This window comes from Haliaeetus leucocephalus, unplaced genomic scaffold (genome assembly GCF_000737465.1).
Source record: "Haliaeetus leucocephalus isolate CR32 unplaced genomic scaffold, Haliaeetus_leucocephalus-4.0 Scaffold506, whole genome shotgun sequence".
NCBI classification, from domain to species: Eukaryota; Metazoa; Chordata; class Aves; order Accipitriformes; family Accipitridae; genus Haliaeetus; species Haliaeetus leucocephalus.
Window position 1 is genome coordinate 2,320,967 of NW_010972942.1, and position 18,457 is coordinate 2,339,423.

General features: G+C 39.7%; 1 protein-coding gene across 4 annotated transcripts; it reads left to right on the forward strand.

Moving 5' to 3' along the window:
- The first annotated feature begins 214 nt into the window (after window positions 1-214).
- Window positions 215-18,457, forward strand: TPD52 (tumor protein D52). Of its 4 annotated transcripts, XM_010575855.1 has the most exons (8): window positions 215-681; window positions 5,776-5,891; window positions 8,166-8,314; window positions 9,193-9,294; window positions 10,324-10,350; window positions 14,753-14,794; window positions 16,237-16,285; window positions 17,408-18,457. In XM_010575855.1, exons 1-8 carry the CDS (start codon window positions 510-512, stop codon window positions 17,522-17,524), a joined length of 774 nt encoding a protein of 257 aa, XP_010574157.1. In that variant the 5' UTR covers window positions 215-509; the 3' UTR covers window positions 17,525-18,457. The 4 variants fall into 4 exon arrangements, with proteins under 4 accessions (XP_010574157.1, XP_010574160.1, XP_010574158.1 ...); XM_010575858.1 differs by lacking the exon at window positions 14,753-14,794; XM_010575856.1 differs by lacking the exon at window positions 10,324-10,350.

The following is an 18,457-nucleotide window of genomic DNA, read 5'->3' on the forward strand; positions in this document are numbered from 1 at the left end:
CTGGCTACTGGTTATTACACTGGTGGAAGCAGCTGGAGAAATAGTTATGCACGCAGAATTTTCCATTAATCAGAGGAAAAAGTCCTACACAGATGGTATATAGGATAGATTACGGCTAGTAATCCTTTTGTGTCCTAGAAGATTAAGGATATCCTGGTGTAGCTGCAGTCAGCTGACCTTTTTTTATTTAAATGATTGAAGATTCTTGATGCAATTCTGCAGAGGACCAAGGCTCTTCCAGAAGCCACGAACAGTGCGCTGTGAATGTTTGTTAAAGGAACGGTTTGTTTAAGTCCAGCCCTGGTTATAAATTTACAGGAGCTTAACTTTGTGCCATGTAAACAGCAGCAGCTACAAGATGGCCAAGAAATCACTTGCTACATGGCTCTATCAAATCTAACAGAGGCGTAAGAGAGCTGAATTTTATGAGGAGGTGTAGTGAGTGTCATGTGAAGAAACGGAGGGTTTCTGGATCCTGCTCTCCGGGTTGCCCCAGAAAGCAAAGATGAATGCTTCGGTGGAAGAAGAGGATGGCTACATGCTCTGAATTTTCTGGCATGGATCTATATGAGGATTACAAATCGCCCTTTGATTTCAATGCTGGAGTGAACAGAAACTATCTTTACCTGTCGCCTGGCATAAACCTTTCTCCACCTGGATCACCTACGCTGGCAAAGTCTGGTAACATCTCCCCCCCCCCCCCACCCCCCTACATAGAAAGCTTAGTGATTAATATCAGTAAAAAGGAACTTCTCAGATTAAGAATCTATAAAATTTGGCTATAATTCAGGTGTAAATGAAGGTAAAAGTTGACCTACTGTTAACTCTGGTAGTTTTATTAGCTTTGGTGTGTCATGTAGGTAATATCTCATCCTGTGCATTTACCAGCTTTACCTTATTTGTTATTTCTTAATTCAGTAGGAAGGCAGTTTGAGGGAAAACAAAGTGAGCAAAAAAATTAGGAACAAAAGGGCAACTTCTGCAAGACTGGAGTAATTGGCCTAGTTTGACTATTAGCTTTTTTGCAGGGGACATAGGAATTGCATACTTAGTATGACTTCAGAGCTCTGGGTTGTCTAACATCTGCTCTTGCCTTAGTACTGAAAATATCACCAATTAATGAAAATGCCCTCTAAAACCTTTAGTCTGTTCCACCTAGCATTTAAAATGCTGTAAATTTTATGCCTGCAGATGCTAACTGTACTTGTGCTCCCTTGAGTGGCTGTTTTGTGCTGTGCTGCAGTGGCATCCACCTAGTGCTTAATCCTACTAATTTCTAGCTGGTAACCTGTTGTACAGAACACCTACAGCCGTACCTCCCAACACATACTAGTGTGGTTTTACCACCTTTCCTTTCCATTCCGTGCTGCTGGACATAATCTTCCAGAGAAATAAAAAATATAGAAAGCTTAGCCCTATTTCAGGTGTGACAAAGCAAAGTTACAAAGGTGTTGACTTTTTTTTTTATGGTCTTGTTCTTTAAAATCTTAAAGAAATGTGCATCCCTTGGGGGATGTCTGTGTGAACTAAAACAAATGTCTCCATGAACTTGATGAGCTAGGGGCCTCTGGGGAACAGTGATCAGCATTCACCTCTGCATTTACTGCATCTCCCACGTCTTCTAAAGGGGGGATAGCAGTCCTTTGTATCTGGTGGTGATGCATCAGCAGAAGCACCAACCTTTACTGGACTTTTTTTTCTTTTTCATTCACTTTGAATGAATATATGATTAGTGTTTGGGAGAAGTCCAAGAACTTTCTCCCCTGCGTTGAAGAAATACGTCTTGCTTTGGCTTTTTCACTGAGATAAATGGGAAGCACTTAAATTTGATCTTTCTTATATATTGCAAAATAAATATCCTCTATAGCACTATATATTACTCAAATGTTGGAGTGATCTTAATCTTGTAACAGCTTGTTCTCCTGAACTCTAACAAGTGCCTTTTTTCTTTAGCTTTTCCAACTGTATAGTGATAGCCAAAATGCTCATTCTGAGTGTCTGACACAGAATATGTCTGTCTAAAGATAAAGCTTTGTGAAGGCTAACCCTTCCCCACTCCAAAGGCTGCTCATCTGAAATGACCAGTACTTCCTTAAACTGCTAATGTTTACTGCTAATCTCTGAATTCAGGCCAGAAAGAGGTAGGAACTTCTGGTCAAAATAGAGCACAAACTTGCCTTGCAACCAACCAAAGCAAACCACAAACCAGAAAACCTGAGTGTAAATTGAATAATTCTAATGCTTTGCCTACCCCGGCAGAATAATAGGGACTTAAGTGCCATTTCCCTGAACATGATCTGTGGAGTCCTAATCAGCTAAATTGTTCATGTCTTTATTTGGTTCATTTAAGTAGATGTAATAAGCTGCTGGGATAATATGTTAATCTTAGAAATACAGACACCTAAAAACTGACCTTAAAACTAGGTAAGTTTTCCCAATACTCGGTAAGTCTTCCTATTTTTTTTTTTCTCCCCAACGTAATTTTTACTCTGTTTAAGGGTTTGAGATGTGAAATGCTCAGCTAAACTTAGTTATAGCAATCAGAGTACCAAACTGAATTTTAAGTCCTTTGCAACTCTAAAGATGCAAGACAACTAACATAATGAAAGGCAAAAAGTTGGAAGCCGGTAACAAGTTGGAAGTCATTAACAACAGTTCTGCTGGTGAACAGAGAAGACCACAAGTGAGAAATGCTCTCTTAATAACAGATTGAGCCGAAGTATTTCCATCTGCTGGCTGACTGCTATTTCTCTGGTTTCTTGCCCCACACCCCACAAAAATACCTAAGGTGGGCTGTGCACCTTTCCTTATGAAGCTTGCTCAAAGCCAGGATCTTGCTGTCTGTCAGCCCTCATTTATGGGGTATATTTGGGTTGTAGCCATGCCATTGTGGAGGTCTGTGGGTTGTTACCTGTGTAGACAACTGCTTCTTGGTCAGGCTGCCTGGCATGGCCTTCCCATAGCACAGTTGAACCCTGTGTCCTGCAAGTATTGAAGTGAACTGAGGAATGAGAGCAAAGCAAGCAGAGGTGAACAGTAACAGGGGAGGTACCAGAATAAAGACCGATAGGAAGGTGTTTGCATACTTCAAATGGAGCTAAAGAAAAAGTCGTAAAGCGGAGGGGGGCAGAAGGCGAAGAGAGGAACGCATGGTTAGATCTACAGCGTTGAGGTATGGAGGACTCTAGCAGTGATTTCAAGTCTTCCTAAAAGGTCGAGAAATGGGAAGGGGAGGAGAGATCATTCCCTTGCTGCTTAGCATTGTGTCTTAAGTTCAGTGTAGGCAACAAGCAGTACAAGCTCCCTTAAAACACTAGTTTTCCAAAGAGAAGGTACATTCCCAAAACAGAAGCTATTGCTGCGGGAGACAATCCAGCATGTTTTCCTACTGCTGGATTCACTTGATCTATTTTTGGTGAGATAATCCAGATGACTCTTCATAACCAGATTGAACAGACTTTCAGCTGGATGTGCTAATGCTCTTGGAGTCAGCATGGTCTTTGGTACTTGCAAACTTTCTGAAATGGCTCTCACAGCAGCAAACTCTGTAGTCCCTGAAGGGCCTGCAGATGGAGAACAAGGGCAGGAGTCGGAGGCTAACATACTGGGGGTCATAGAGTGTCAGGGGAAAATGCAGTTTAAGTTGTTATTTTTCCTTCAGTATAGGCATATGTAGTTAATAGGATAAATAGGAATTTGACAAAAAGGTACGGCATTCTTAACCATTTGATGTTAAGAAAAGGAAATATGTTGGTGTATAAAACAAAAATTATCTGACTGTGAGACATGAGCCGTAATACTTTTTTTGGTGCTGTAGTGCTGTGCTTTGGTTTGGGCATTAGAATTGAACTACTTTTCTGCCCTAGATTTCTGCCAGAAAATAGTGTATTGGGAAACCTGTAGGAACTACACTATTTTTGTATAGAAGACAGATGTAAATCTCTGGGGAAAATGTGATAGAAATCTCATAAATAAATGCAGAATGGGGATTCAGTTGCTTTCTGTATGCTTCCTTCTCAGTGTACTCTGTGGTAACTTAACCATTTACAAATGTTCTGCCCATGTAGCAGTGTGCTTCTAGAGGACAAGTGTTCTGGACACAAATAGAGGCAGAAAACATACTGTTTTGGAAAGAATTTGTGGAATTGAGCTTTACCTCAGTTCAGTAACTTGATCAAGAAGAACAAGGCCTCTTCTTTTCTTAGGCTTGACAGCTGCTAGGAGCATGTTTCACAGAATACCTAAAACTAATTACAGACTTGCAGAATCTTTTTTTCCCTGACTTTTCAGTTGATTGTGGTGTAGCTATTTGACATCAAGCCTCACAATGAAATCATAGTGGTGGTCTCATTGCATGTTAATGAGGCTTTGGATTCCCAGACCAAACGGCAGTATGGAGTGCCACCAGAAGCTGCTGAAATGAGGATGGAATTTTATCTGGTTAATTTCTATAGTGACTAGTAAGGGAACATTACTTAGTATGTTCTCAACTTGTCTGAATTGTGTCTCTCTATACACATACACACACACTCTCACCCTCTCTGTTTACAAACAAACAATCCTGCTAGTTTTGGTTTTTTTCTTCTATTTTGAGATTTTGTTTCAATTCTTTTTTACTATCTATAAAGCTATTTTTCCTCTTGAATAGAGAATTAGTTCTGGGAATCTACAACCATTCCAGCATGCAGTCTCTGTGCAAACTGGTCTCTTTGCAAGTCAGAACAAGATTTCTTAATTCTGGCAAACTGTATGTTTAAGTGTCAGCTACAAAGATTCAAAATGGGAAATCTTTTGCTGGAAAAATTTGTTTGTTGCATTAAAAGGAGTTTAAAGTGATCTTACTGCAAGCACTAAGGAGTAAGAATAAATGAATCTTTAAAGTGAGTGCATCATAGTAATACAAATAATACCATTCTCCTTCCTTTTACTGAAGCTGTGACCATAGGGATGTTTGGGATTCATACAGAGGAGTTTGGCAGAGTTTTGGTTTCTGGGTTTGGAAGGGGAAGAGGCAGCGGTGTGAGTGGATGCACATCCTCATCAGTCCCTTCTCACCATTCCACTGGTTTGTCTGAAGTGATGGCCTTTTGTTCCCAAGCTCCTTCTCCATGCTTCCCATCTGTTTAATGTCTAGGCGCAAACCAGTAGCTTGCTTCTGGTTCCACAATACCTATGACTTTCTACCCCAGTGGTCCCAGCTACTAGGGACAGAGAGATTGAGCAGGGTAAGGGAAAGGAGTTTCTACTTGCAGTGCAACCCTGTTCTCAGCTGTTGCTGAGCTTGCTTTTTGCCACGACTGCTCCCAGTATGCTGAGAAACGGGCATTCTTTAATCTGATCCAGAGAGCAGGGAGGGAGGGAGCCTCTGCATTGGTCTCGAGCACCTCCAGTGCTTCCAGAGTTTCTGTGCCGCGTGAGCAAGAGAGAACAGAGAGCACATGGACTCCTGGGCAAAGGCTGTGTAGGAACCACTGGTTGGGACATAGCATTCTGCGCCTTGGTTTTTATCAGAGTAGTGGCATGCGTTGTTCTCAGTATGTTTCCAGTCTCTTCTTAGTGCAGCAGTTGCAATTACATTAAGCTTTAATAAAACTCGATAGAACAAAACAGCCAGCAAAATGCCTCCAGTTTCCTGTAAGCACTCGGGGAGTGTGACTTTGGTGTCCTCTCATCAGTTTTCTTTTGTCCACTGGCACAAAAGGGCTGTATATTAACATTAGCTGCTATCTGGCAGACATGTGATGATCTGACTTCTAATGGTTTATTCACCTCAAGGGCTGCTGAGAAGTGACTCTATACCTGAAGTTGGAGAGGATGCTGCTGCTACAGTTGATATGGCAGAAACACTCTCTGAAGAAGAACAGGATGAGCTAAGAAAAGAGCTTGCTAAGGTAAATATCTTGCAAATAGTTCTTAAACTGGTTTTGAGAATGAAAATCTGGGATAATGCTGTCTTTGAACATACAGTTAATGCTTTGCATATTTATTCTGTGAGTGTCTGAAGCCGGGTGCGGCTGTCCTGTGTATTGCAAGGAGGGAAAGGGAAGGTGTCAAGGAGAGAAGAACAGCCAGTTCTAGCTATGGAGGATTAAGCTAGAAGTGCTCAGTGTACAGATCTTAAACCGAGATGCATAAACGCCTTTTTTTCCCCTCAAGTGAGAAGGGGGTAAATAAGATGCCAAAGAGAACATGGTTGGAAGCCAAAACCAAGTGTTGTCTCAACTGTTGTGGAATAACTAAAGCTGTTGTTTTCATGAAGGATGCTTTGTAGTAATATCTGTGTAGACACTGTTTTGCTAATGTCTAGCCATGTAGTCTTGTCCATAGTTCATATAGCAGAATTTTTTTTAAGAGCGAGTTAAAGTAGCATTGTTTGAAGGACAGTCAAATATTCAGCCTGATACATTGTCCTGGTTTTGGCTGGGATAGAGTTAATTTTCTTTCTAGTAGCTGGTACAGTATTATGTTTTGGATTCAGTATGAGAAGAATGTTGATAACACACTGATGTTTTCAGTTGTTGCTAAGTAATGTTTAGTCTAAAGTCAAGGATTTTTCAGCTTCTCATGCCTAGCCAGCCAGAAGGCTGGGGGGGGCACAAGAAGTTGGGAGGGGACACAGCCAGGACAGCTGACCCAAACTGGCCAAAGGGGTATTCTATACCATGTGATGTCATGCCCAGTATATAAACTGGGCAGATTGCTGCTCAGGAACTAACTGGGCATTGGTCAGCAAGTAGTGAGCAATTGCATTGTGCATCACTTGGTTTTTATATGCCAATTTTTAAATTATTATTATTATTGTTGTTATTATCATAATTATTATTTTCTTCCTTTTTGTCCTATTAAACTGTTCTTATCTTATCTCAACCCATGAGTTTTACTTCCACTCCCCCCCTCCCCTTCTCTCCCCCATCCCACTGGGTGGTGGGGGAAGTGAGTGAGCAGCTGTGTGGTGCTTAGTTGCTGGCTGGGCTTAAACCACAACATACATGCATTTCAGAAGTTATCAGAGTCAAGCTTTATTGAGTAACCAGTCTTTTTTCTTTTGTAGCTCTGTGTGACTTTAGGACCCTAATAAGAGACACTAACTTAAGTCTAAGGTTGGCAAACAAACGTTAGCTGTGAAATGAGCACATTTAATGCAGTCTTGGTTTTTGTAGTCTTGAGTATTATTTCATGCCAGACCAATCAGCTGAAGATGGTAAGGGAAATCTGGTCCTGCTAGGGTACGTCACGCTGGACTTCAGACAGATATCCAAACCAAAGGTACATTGAAGATACTGGTATTTCCTCAAAGCAGCTTAAATGAGTGGGCAGCCTGATACTCTGAAGTAGGGTGGTCCAGTCTGTGTGAGGAAGTAGGGCTGGATGTATGCCTTCGCCTTGGTACATATGGCCTTAGTGCCTCTGTCACATCTATATAGCCCACAGAATGGTATCATAAAACTATTTTGAGATCTCTGATCGTGATCTGGTCATGCTTCTGTGAGAAGCTTAAGTGACCATCTATGTAAAGAAGGAAGCATACAAATGATACAGTTTTCTAGTTGCTGAACAGGTGATGTGGTTTTTTTGTGGGTTTTTGTTTTTTTTTTTTTTTTGGGGGGGGGGGTTTTTTTAAACTGCTCAGTCTGTCTGCCACCATTTCCACCCCTGCTCTGGGGAAGGCACTCCTCTGGCTGGATCCAGCCTACAATTGCTGGCTTAAGCCACAAAAGAACCTTTCTGTTCAAGCAAGGAGACAAAACTTGCGTATGGATCAGACATGCTCTGAGCTTCCTGATACTGGTCATACATTGGTGTTTCTTCTGATGTGGAAGGAGAATACAGGCTTGGCGATTGTCCCAGGTTTGACTAATCTTCAAGCTTCACATAGGCTAATGTTGTCTAAAGGTAATGATTTCTAACTGTATGGTCTTTTAGTTACCAACTCCCTTGTGCATATTCCAGTAACAGCTAGCTGTAGGTAGATTACTTTTCTCACTAGCTCTTGTTGTAGACTATGTTGGATTTCCCTTTTAGTATTTAGAAACAACTGTGAGGCAATGTTACAAAAGTGTTAGCCCTCCCATTACTAATGCCTAGTAGATGTTTTAATAAATACATAGTTAAATGGCTGGGTATATTGCTTGTTAACTTACCTCTCATCAATTCTGCTGCCACAGGTGGAAGAGGAAATCCAGACGCTTTCACAAGTGCTAGCTGCCAAAGAGAAGCACCTAGCAGAAATCAAGAGAAAGCTGGGAATTAACTCATTACAGGAACTAAGGCAGAACATTACCAAAAGCTGGCAAGATGTTACATCAACTACAGCGTATGTACCAGTTCACAGTGATTGCCTCAGCTGTTGAGGTGAAAACTGTGTAGTACTTGTGTCATGTCTAAACCCTCTGTTCTTGTGAAATAACATGAGTGTAGATAACAAAAAGTAAGGTTGCACTAAAACTTATCTGGATAAATCATTATCGATTTCTTTCAAGAAGGCCTCTACTAGCCATATCATCTCATGCCAAATAAGAATGATTGACCATAATATGGGTGATTCTAATATACTTTTTGTCTGACAGATCTGAGATACCATTACTGAGATACCAAGGTGTCCTATGTCCAACAGAATACCTCTCTTTTCCAGCCTGAAAAAATTGTTGTAAACTGAGCTCACGCAGGAATAGTGCAAAGTCACAGTTAATGATCTTGCCAAACACAACTGTTAGCTTATGGTCTAGAGTGAACAGCCTTCTGCAGTTAATGACTACACAGAATGTAAGAGGATGTACCTCAAACTTTTTATGGTGAAGTTTATTGACAAAACCATTCACTACAGGATTTTAGACACTTGGCACAAAAAATAGACCTCTGTTCTTTTTCAGTGTGTGTGCATGGTGTTGTTTTCTTGGTTTTTTTTGGTGTGGGGTTTTTTTTGGTGGTTTTTGTTTTGTTTTTTAAAAGTCCTACAATAGCAGATAGCATCTGTTCTGGGTGCATGTTGGTGAACCTGATCTGAAGTCAGAGGTGACAGAGATGCTGTAGCCAGAAGGGACTGCAATGGCTCAAAATAATCTCTTAAGCAGTTTGTCCATTTGACCCCAAAGTTGAAGTATACCTCTGGGTTTGATACAAGTTTACATACACTAAAAGGTTCCTTATGTGTTCTATTAAAATAACTACAGACTTGATTTTATTTGAACACAGATACAAGAAAACGTCAGAAACCCTGTCTCAGGCTGGTCAGAAGGCTTCTGCTGCTTTTTCATCTGTTGGTTCAGTCATAACCAAGAAGTTTGAAGATGTCAGGTAGGTTTCTTTAGCTTTTCCCAAGTAGTTGCATTTTTTATTTAAGCAGGTGATCACTGAAACAAATTTATGCTGTTAACATACTAGCACTTCTAAAAGTTAATCTATCAAGAACCCTTAGCATGTTTTAAGAGAGCTGAGCGACTTGCTGCAAAATCTGCTTGTATGTCCTCACTGATGCAGAAGAGTTCTGTGGTGTGTATTTTGTATATGCAAGAGAAGCAATGTATGCTATTACCTCCACTGCTACTCTTACTTTTCTGGTAGGATTGCAGGTGGTGGTGTCTCTGCCTGCCTCTGTGTGATGCACATAGCATTGTCAGTTCTGTTCTCTGACTTTCTCAGCTAGTGGAATACTACCTTTAAACAACGGGTGTCTTTAACTGTTTGTGGTTTGGTTGTTGGTTTTTTTTTGTGGTTTGGTTGTTGGGGTTTTTTTTGTCTTATGTGTGATTCCTTTCAGGTGTGTTTTATTTCTTTGTAAGTGGTTCTACCTTGTAGCAGTGGCTTGATTTTATTACCTTTTTCATAGACTATTGGTACTTTTTAATTATTAAATATTGGCATACAACATATTTTGACCTTGTGTCAACTGACACAGCCCTTCATGCAAATTAGGTAAGTTTGGTGGTCATTTGTAGCACTATTGTAAGCTGCATGTAAAACTCTTCCTGGGTGCAATCCAATCATATTCTTAGCTTACAATTCTTTGTTTGATTATATAATTTTTACTACTGGAACATATACAACTATTCATCTCTGCTTGTAATTTGTTGCAAATAGTGGATCAAACTTATTTTTCAATTATTGGACTAATAAAAATTCACACATTCTAACAGAATATTGCTGCATTGGAAAGCAGTGTAATAAAATCAGCCCTCTGTTTTAAAGTGCTGCCATTAACCTCTTTCTTGCTTTCTGAAGTCTAGTGACAAAACACTTTGAGGTGCAGTTACACAGTTACATATTTTTCTTCAGATTTATCAGAACTTCCTTTCTCTCTTTAATGCTTACTCTGGCATTGTGCAGACTACAGGCATTTTCACATTCCTTTAGGTAAGGTGGGCACAAGAATTTTTTCTGAAACTAAGCATGTAGTCAGACTGTCTCAGTTAAAATCTTTAAGTTTTGTCTGTAAAAGGTAATTTCTTTTTTTTTTTTTTTTTCATCCAGTGTTATATGTAAAACTGAAGCTCTTTTAATGTCAGGGAAGATGTTTCTTCATGTTCACCTGGTAACTATCCCAGAACATGAAATCTTGAGAATACATAATAATCAGTTAGTCTCTCTTCCTTGTAAGAAAGGAATCTGTTGAATTTTGTGAAGACACAGAATATGGTTTTGAGGTCAATGGCATGCAGAACTCCTCCTTCTCTTTGTCTGTACAGTGTTTGTGCCTTGACAGAGTAGAAATTTTCCCTTTTTTGTGTCTATTACAATGGCTGTTTAGCATTGTGACTTTAATCAAATTACTGGAGTCTAAATGTAAAATAGTTTATGCATTCTCTGTTCATAGTTTGTCCAGTGAAAGAGTCCTTATCTTTGAGTTGATTACTTTAGCAGCTCCAGATACTGCATATTTTAGTTACCTTGTCTGCATTGCCTTTTATCTGCCTAGTCTAAGCAAATGTGCAATGTTAAGTTTTCAGCAGTTAAAATTCCTGTGTAGCAACTTCTGTCTATTGCCTCTCATCCTGTGTATGCACACCTCTGAGTCTGGCTTCATCTTTTCTGTACTCTTCCACTAATTAGCTAAAGACAGCAGTAGGACCTCTATAAAGATGTAGGGATCTGGCTCCTAGAATACTAACTAGGAGCTATAGCCCCAGGGGCAGTGCCTGGGGAGGAGATGGGCAGCAGCACAGGATGCTATCAGACTCTGAAGTGAGCTCAGTTTGCTCAAGTATAAGAATAGCAGCCTGTCTGAAAGACCTCCCCTTTAGCATCAGTAAGACAAAGGGAGCCTGGAAGATGTCTCTAACTTCTGGATGTGGAGCTCGGCTCACTTAACAGGCTTCACCTTTCTTGAGGCTATGGTGTTCCCTTACTAGTATTAGACTATTGCATTTGACAAGGACCAGCAGAGACTCATAGCTCTCTTCTGGCTTCAGCAATTTAATATCTCAAAAGAAGTGTCCTAATTACTCAAGTTAGTGCCTAGGTGGGTGTTGAGTACTCTGTCAGAAACTGGGCCACTGGGAGGGAATGTAACAGGGCCAGAGGAGTTGACACTGTTGTGCTTCTTGGGGAGAATCACAGCAATGGAAACTCAAGGTGGTGTTATAAATAGAGGAGCAGCTGGGTTGAAAAACAAAACAAAAAAATTGGGAAGAATTAGTCCTGTTCAAGATCTTAGTTGCACTTAAATAGGAGATTAAAAACCTTAGAGTTTTTTGTTTTTTGTGAGGACCAAGTTCATCTGGGATTCAACTAGTGAATTCAGGTCCCAGGGTTATGTGACTACTCAAGTGGCGTCTACTTTTAAGACTGCGCAAGTCTGAACTTTCTAAAGTTTTAGATGCCCAAGTTTTTTGCTGGAAATGAGAATTGATGGGCCTGATACTTACTTGAACAAATACTGAATATGCAGGTGCATTTTTATTCTTAAACTCCTATGTGGCTGCTTCATTGTGGCTTTGCTTTTCTTGGACTGTTTTAGCTTACGGACTTCTTAGCTGTAATGGCATGATTTCTACTGTGTTGGACTATTTCCACGTTCCATGCAGCTAACATCACATGCAGGTCTTAATTCTTGCATTGCAAAGTGATTTTGAAGGGAGTTGTAAAAGGGAGTAAGGCAGCTGGTGGAGCTGTGAACTTGGAAAGTACTGAAATAGAGAAGAAGAGAGGGGACTGGTAGTGTGAAGTCAGTGCATTATTGCTTCCTTTTTGTGTTTGTTTCCTCTGCTTTTTGTTATGCTGAAAATGAACTCTGTTCTTTCTTAGGTTTCTCTTAATACCTTTATTCTCCTTTATAAGAATGTTTTGACCTTTAGATGAGCTAGCCATCCTTGTGTATGCAACATCAGTATTATGTGCAAAAAACCAGTAGTACCAAGATGTAGTGCTCTGCAAACTTCCTGAGCAATCGTGACTTTGCACTTAGCTCCTCTTGTACTGCATCCATATTATGGAGCAGAAGTCCTCATCTTTGCCCTGTTCTGAGACTGCAGAATAACTTTCTTTGCTTGCTTTGGAAATCTGATATGATCATGGACACCTAAATATCATCATTGATCAGCATATCAGCTGGAAACCTAACTATTAACAAAAGCAAATAACTAGTGCTTATGTACTCTTAAGCCCATGTTTTCCAGGCAGGGACTCTGGCATATCTCCTTATGCATTTTCAAAATGTGAGGCAATGTAGTAGCTATAAAAAATAATTACATAAAGGATAAGAAAGCTTTTAATGCAGCTGGAGAGCAACTTATTGTGCCTTTTTTGGTTTTATATTTTTTAAAAGGCTAGGGGTTGGTTCGCTTGTGAGCATTGTAAAAAGGGCTTCTCTTCAAACCGCCCAACTTGATGGCCTAGTTCAGTGAGTGCTTTGTGGCATTCTGTCATTTGTGAAAAGAAATACAAGTTCTCTTCTTTGTAAAGCTTTTCAAGGCTTAATCGTGCTTCTTTGCACTACTTGAAGAATGGGTGATTTGATGTTAAAAAAAGATGAACTGCAGTTATCTAATCAAGTTGTCTTGCAAAACAGCTGTGCTAAAACTATATACTGTCTTATGGTGACACTTTACAAAATGGATACTGAGTATATGTAAGTGTATTGTACAACAGCAAGTAAATCCATGAATGTATGAATAGTTCTTCCATTAAGTGATCTCTATGAGATTGAAGTAAACTTCCCTAGACACCTTTTAAAAGATCTGCAGTACACCACAGGTTGTTGCTCTTGTGTGAACAGGTCTACAGACTGTAAATATATATGGGGAAAAGAAGGTAACTTTTACCCTCTTTAGCCTTAAACTTCTTGCAGGGTGAGGGGAAGTGGCTGAACGTGACTGGGCAAAGAGAACTAGTTAGTATCAGTGTAGTTCTGTACTAAAACTTGGCCCATAGCAAGACCAGAACTTGTAGTAATCCACATCACAGCGAGGAATATAAATTACACTCCAGAAGACAATCAGCTTCTACGTTCTCTGGAAAAGTCTGTGGAAGCCAAACCATCTGTGAAGATGAAACAGCAGAAATGGGGTTGGGGAAAGGGATGGAACATGGCCACACATTACTGATGTTGTGTCAGGACAGCATCTGGCCTTTGTGTATCTGATTCACAGTACACTGTACTTACAAACCAACCTTCAATTGTGCATCTGCCTTAAGGGATCCCAACCTTAAGGGAACTTTTAATGTGTATAGTTGTTTCTTCTATCACTGTATTCTACTGATGAGCCTCCTGAAGGAATCTCTTAACTCATTCTGCAAAGAACCTTCTTTCTTCTGTGAGTGTGTCTTCCATTGTGCTGAAATACTAATTGGAGTTGTGGAGGTGCATCAAATATGAGAGGTTTTTGTTTTGGTTTTTTCCCCCTAGCAATTGCCTGGAAAATATTCTCTTGAAGTACATCATAAAGCCCAGTCAAAATTTGACATTCCAAATATAGTTATGAAAAACAGTGATCATCAGTTTTTCTAACTTAGTATTGTGGTATTTTACAAGAAACATTTAACATACAAGACTGATTTGTATCAAGAGTAAACAGGGTTTTTCTAGGATATGGAACTAAATTAGATTACAGATGGTCTTGAAGTTATTTGGGAGCTCCTTAACCTATATCCAGTCACCTTCTAGGAGTAGGTGTGTATTGTCACTAAACAAACAGTAACTATATAGGAACACTGGCAGGTTACAGAAATCCTCCATGAATTTCAGAACAGGGTTGAGACTAGGATTTTCTCCCTGCCCCCAGCACAAACCTGACCTTGAATATAGACTGATGTGACTGCTCTTGGTACATAATTTATACTGACAAGCAGATAATTTGTATTGATGAGTATGGAAATCTTACACTGAATTGAAATGGAAGCCTTCTGAATGTAGGAATAATTCTTTCAGTAGGAAGATTATTTGATTGATAAGACTCGAGTGCTCACTTTCTACCTGATACCATCAAAACTGTAAATGCAGCATGACTGTCATTGCTTGAGAAACTTAATGAGTAGACAGACTGTTGCAGCTAAGCAGAATATGTACTAACAAGCATGGCATTTGAATCTTTCTAAAAACGAAAATAAGTTGTTGCAGCTTTTGCTCTGATGTACTTGTGTGTATGCATGGCTAAGCCATTTAAAAAAGCAAAACTAAGCAGTTACTATATAAGACTGCATAACTGTTTGGCTATTTACCAAATATAGTATCCAGAAGTCAGATCTCTAAGCCAATTTCTTCTCAGTCTATCACTTAAACTAACTTCTTGCTTTCTTTTTTCTTAATGCTGGCATTTAGTATACGCTCCATACAACATTCAATTAGCATGCCTATTATGAGGTAATGTATGCATAATCCAGCTGTTGGTTTTATTTCTTTTCATGTGTGGAATCAAGTCAAATTGAACTTACGTCAACTAACGTAGATTTAAAACAAAACCAAAAAACCCACCCAACTCTGTAATGGATTTCCTGCACTAACATATAGGATAAATTTTATTTCTGCTTAATGGTGGTGGTTATTGCACATCTGGAATGTGACCAAGTGCACTTCCCAGCTGTTTGGAGAACTATAACAACTTTTCCTTGACAGTTAGAAATGTAATGCTACTAAATGATTCCAAGTTTAAAAGGCAGTAGCTTGGCATTTGTTTTGGAACAATGAAAGTGAGTAAAAAATACTGTGGTTTCATAGAAAGCCTCTTGCCGAGTTGGAGTGCTTGCCTTTTCTCTCCCCTTGCTTGGCACTGTGTCCCTCCATCTCCTGAGAGAGTCTGGTTTGATATATATATGTGTGTGTGTGTATGCGTGTATATATATATATATATATATATATATGTCACTGTGTGCTTTCCCAAATGAAAGAGTGCTACTAAGTGTGGGTGACCTACACAAATACCAAGCAAAGGGAGAAGGGAAGCTTAAGACCCTTTTTGAAAAAACCCTCCCGTCTTTCATCTTTTATATAATAATTTTACTTTGAATCTGCCACAAATCCTTAGTCCTGGTCTGCCAAAGGCAAGCATTTTCCATCCTGCATAAAGGCAGAAGAGGTGTACAAGCTATTGCACAAATTTGCAAATGGCAGTGGCAGCTAGTTAGAGCATTAAGCCACTTCTCTGACCCTAATAAATAATACACTGGCCCTAAGCATTGAAAATCCCAAGCGGTCCTGTTCTTCATATGCAGAATTTACCACTTGTAATCACAGCTGTCTCCAGCACTTAAAAGGCAAGGGGGAGTCTGCCTTAAATTTAGCGTGTTAGCAGAAAATGCCACTGCAAACCATGTTTTGTTAATTGAACCCATAGCCTATTAAACTGAACTAGTTTTCCTATAACAAGTGAAAAATCTCTGATGACAAGCTTTCTTCAGCAAGAATATACTAGGCTAACCAGAAGTGATGACTAAGCTTTTCTGAACAAATCCTTTAAGACAGAAACCTGTTTGAAATCACTGGGAATAATAAGCTAAACCTAAAATACTTGCTACTTCCACTGTCCATGTTGTGATGAAAGATCCTATCACTGAGCCTGGTAATGCTTAGTTGGCAATGCCAAAGATACAAATGAGCTGCAACTTGAGTGTGTTTGAATTTTAGTTTTGTAGTACTTGAGGAGATCCAGATCTAAACTATTTTTAGGCTACCCTTAAAACAAGGAGAGAGCCCCAAACAAACAAAACTCATGCTGACATTGGAAAAAGCAACTGTCTGCTTGTTTTCTGATGTAGACTAATCAGATATGTTTTTAATTGTGTGGTTCCTTTTTTTTATTTTCCTAGAAATTCTCCTACTTTCAAATCCTTTGAGGAAAAAGTTGAAAACTTAAAGGTAAGCATTACTAAAAGGCCTCTGTGATTGTGGAGCTGTGGATGTGGAGAAAAGACTGAAGTGGACTCTGGGTAGCCTGTTTTTTAGTTACTGGTAAACTGTTGAAGATGCTTATATGACATCTTTTTAAATACTGTGGAAATGGCTTCTCTGCCTAATGATCCAAGAATAACAAAATGGGCTTCTGCACCTCTTACAGGAGGATGCCCTTAACTAGGAAGACAAACAGCTAGCTAAACTGCACAAACAGCTAGCATAACATACCTAGTATTATGTATCCAAAATGGTCTAGGCTTTTATTTCCATGCCTTCCTAAGGACTAGTATCCTACACAGGAAAGTAGCTTGGGATCTTTCTCTTAATTCTGGCATAAAATACGTAAGGCCTTAGTACCTTAATTTAAAATTTACTCACAAAAGCCTCAAGTGCCAGGAACAACCATTAATAGCTTCTCCAGGTAAAAAATCACTTCAGAAATAACTAATACATGTAACTGGAACCAGACTGGACTGTTCTTGTGGGCACACTGGGTTGGATGAGAAGCATGCAAGCAATAGCTTGGGGAGCTAGGCATCCCCTTGCAAACTAATTGGCATTAACACTCTGGCCATCCCACAGGATATATGTACACTGTAGAGGGAAGTGAAAAGGCAAACACATTACCTGGAGAAAGTAAAATAGTTGCTATGCTCCGCTAAAGATTTTGGGAATTGTTGTTGAGACTGAAAACTGTTCAAGGTCCTTTCTCGAGCAATACAGAAGCGAGTTTTAACTCTCAATGTTTCAAAGCCTAAATGGCTTGAAAGGCTGCATACCTGTATTCATTTTTAAGTGAGGGTGTGTCAACCTTCAGACTCTCTGGAATCAGGGCTGCTTCATGCTTTGTGAATCTCAAAGTCAGAGGGAGACTGCTATGTTAATCTGCTGCTGGTGATTGTTTTCTGCATGATACTTCAAGACTTGTCTTTGGACTATTGTGGAGGTAGCTCAGTCCTGGAAAAGCTTCTCTGCTGAAAAGGGTTATTAAACTTAGTCATGCAGAGGTACTGATTTTATACAGTTAAGCGTGTTTGGCATGCCAAGTAACTGCAATTTTATGCTGAGGTGCTCTCTATGTTCTAGTCTAAAGTTGGAGGAAGCAAACCTGCTGGGGGAGACTTTGGAGAAGTTCTCAACTCTGCTGCCAATGCCAGTGCCACAGAAACTATTGCAGAACAGACACAGGAGGAGACCCACTGAGATTCCTGCCTCTGTCCTGCTACCCACTGCCAGATGCTGCAAGCAAAAACTAAGCACACTTGTAATGTTCTTTGCGCTCTTTCAACCATATGTGCTTTTATTTAGCACGTAGCTATTTTACCAGATTAACTGATACCAAGCTTGTTTGTGGGTTCAAAATATTTTTGAAACTAAAATACATTGTTTGGGGTTTTGTGTGGGAAGGGGAATTTTTATGCCTTTCAAGCATTTAAAGGACTTATCTGTAATTTGAAGGCAACCTTTAAAATATAGCAATGAAAAAAAAAACCTCTTTTGAGAAGTTAATTATACTGTACATATACTGTGGATACATAATTTCTTTTGAATCTGTAGCTACTGCTCAACTTAATCATTATGAATCTACTGCTGCTGCCGCCAAACTGAAGCTTGTTACTTCACTCCATTGTGATTATTTTAGTTAAGGGTTGCCTGCCCGGGACACTGGACTAGGAGGATCACTCCCAGCTAAAGAAAGGACTTCTGCTTCAGCAGGCTTTAAACAAGTTATTCATAGCAGGATTACATGTGGGTAGGAATGTACTGTCTTACAAGCATGTTCCTCATACAACAGTTGCGGATAGGGTAATATATAACCTCTAAAACTCACTGATTTGTCTGGATTATCCACCTAGCAAACTTCTGAGCATCACAAATGGAAGCAAAATGCCTAATAGTGCTGGTTTGGTTCAGTCACAATAACATTTTCAGACTTGGTTTTTGTACATGATGTTAACGTGGTAAGATGCACTCTTCTGAAGTTTCGATCAGTTGTGAATAGGTTCATCTTAATTCACACATGGTGGCGTCACATATACACTAACAAAGCATGGATTCTAAGAATAAGCCTGAGCACGGAAGTGGTTCTTTTTTAGGCAGCAAGAGAATCGCTCTCAAATGCTAATGTTGTTTCCG

Coding starts and splice junctions, on each gene's coding strand:
- TPD52 (XM_010575855.1), top strand. CDS start 510: ATGCTTCGGTGGAAGAAGAGGATGGCTACATGCTCTGAATTTTCTGGC. Junction 9,295..10,323: donor AAGAAGTTTGAAGATGTCAG/GTAGGTTTCTTT, acceptor GGCATTGTGCAG/ACTACAGGCATTTTCACATT. Junction 14,795..16,236: donor ATTAGCATGCCTATTATGAG/GTAATGTATGCA, acceptor TTATTTTCCTAG/AAATTCTCCTACTTTCAAAT.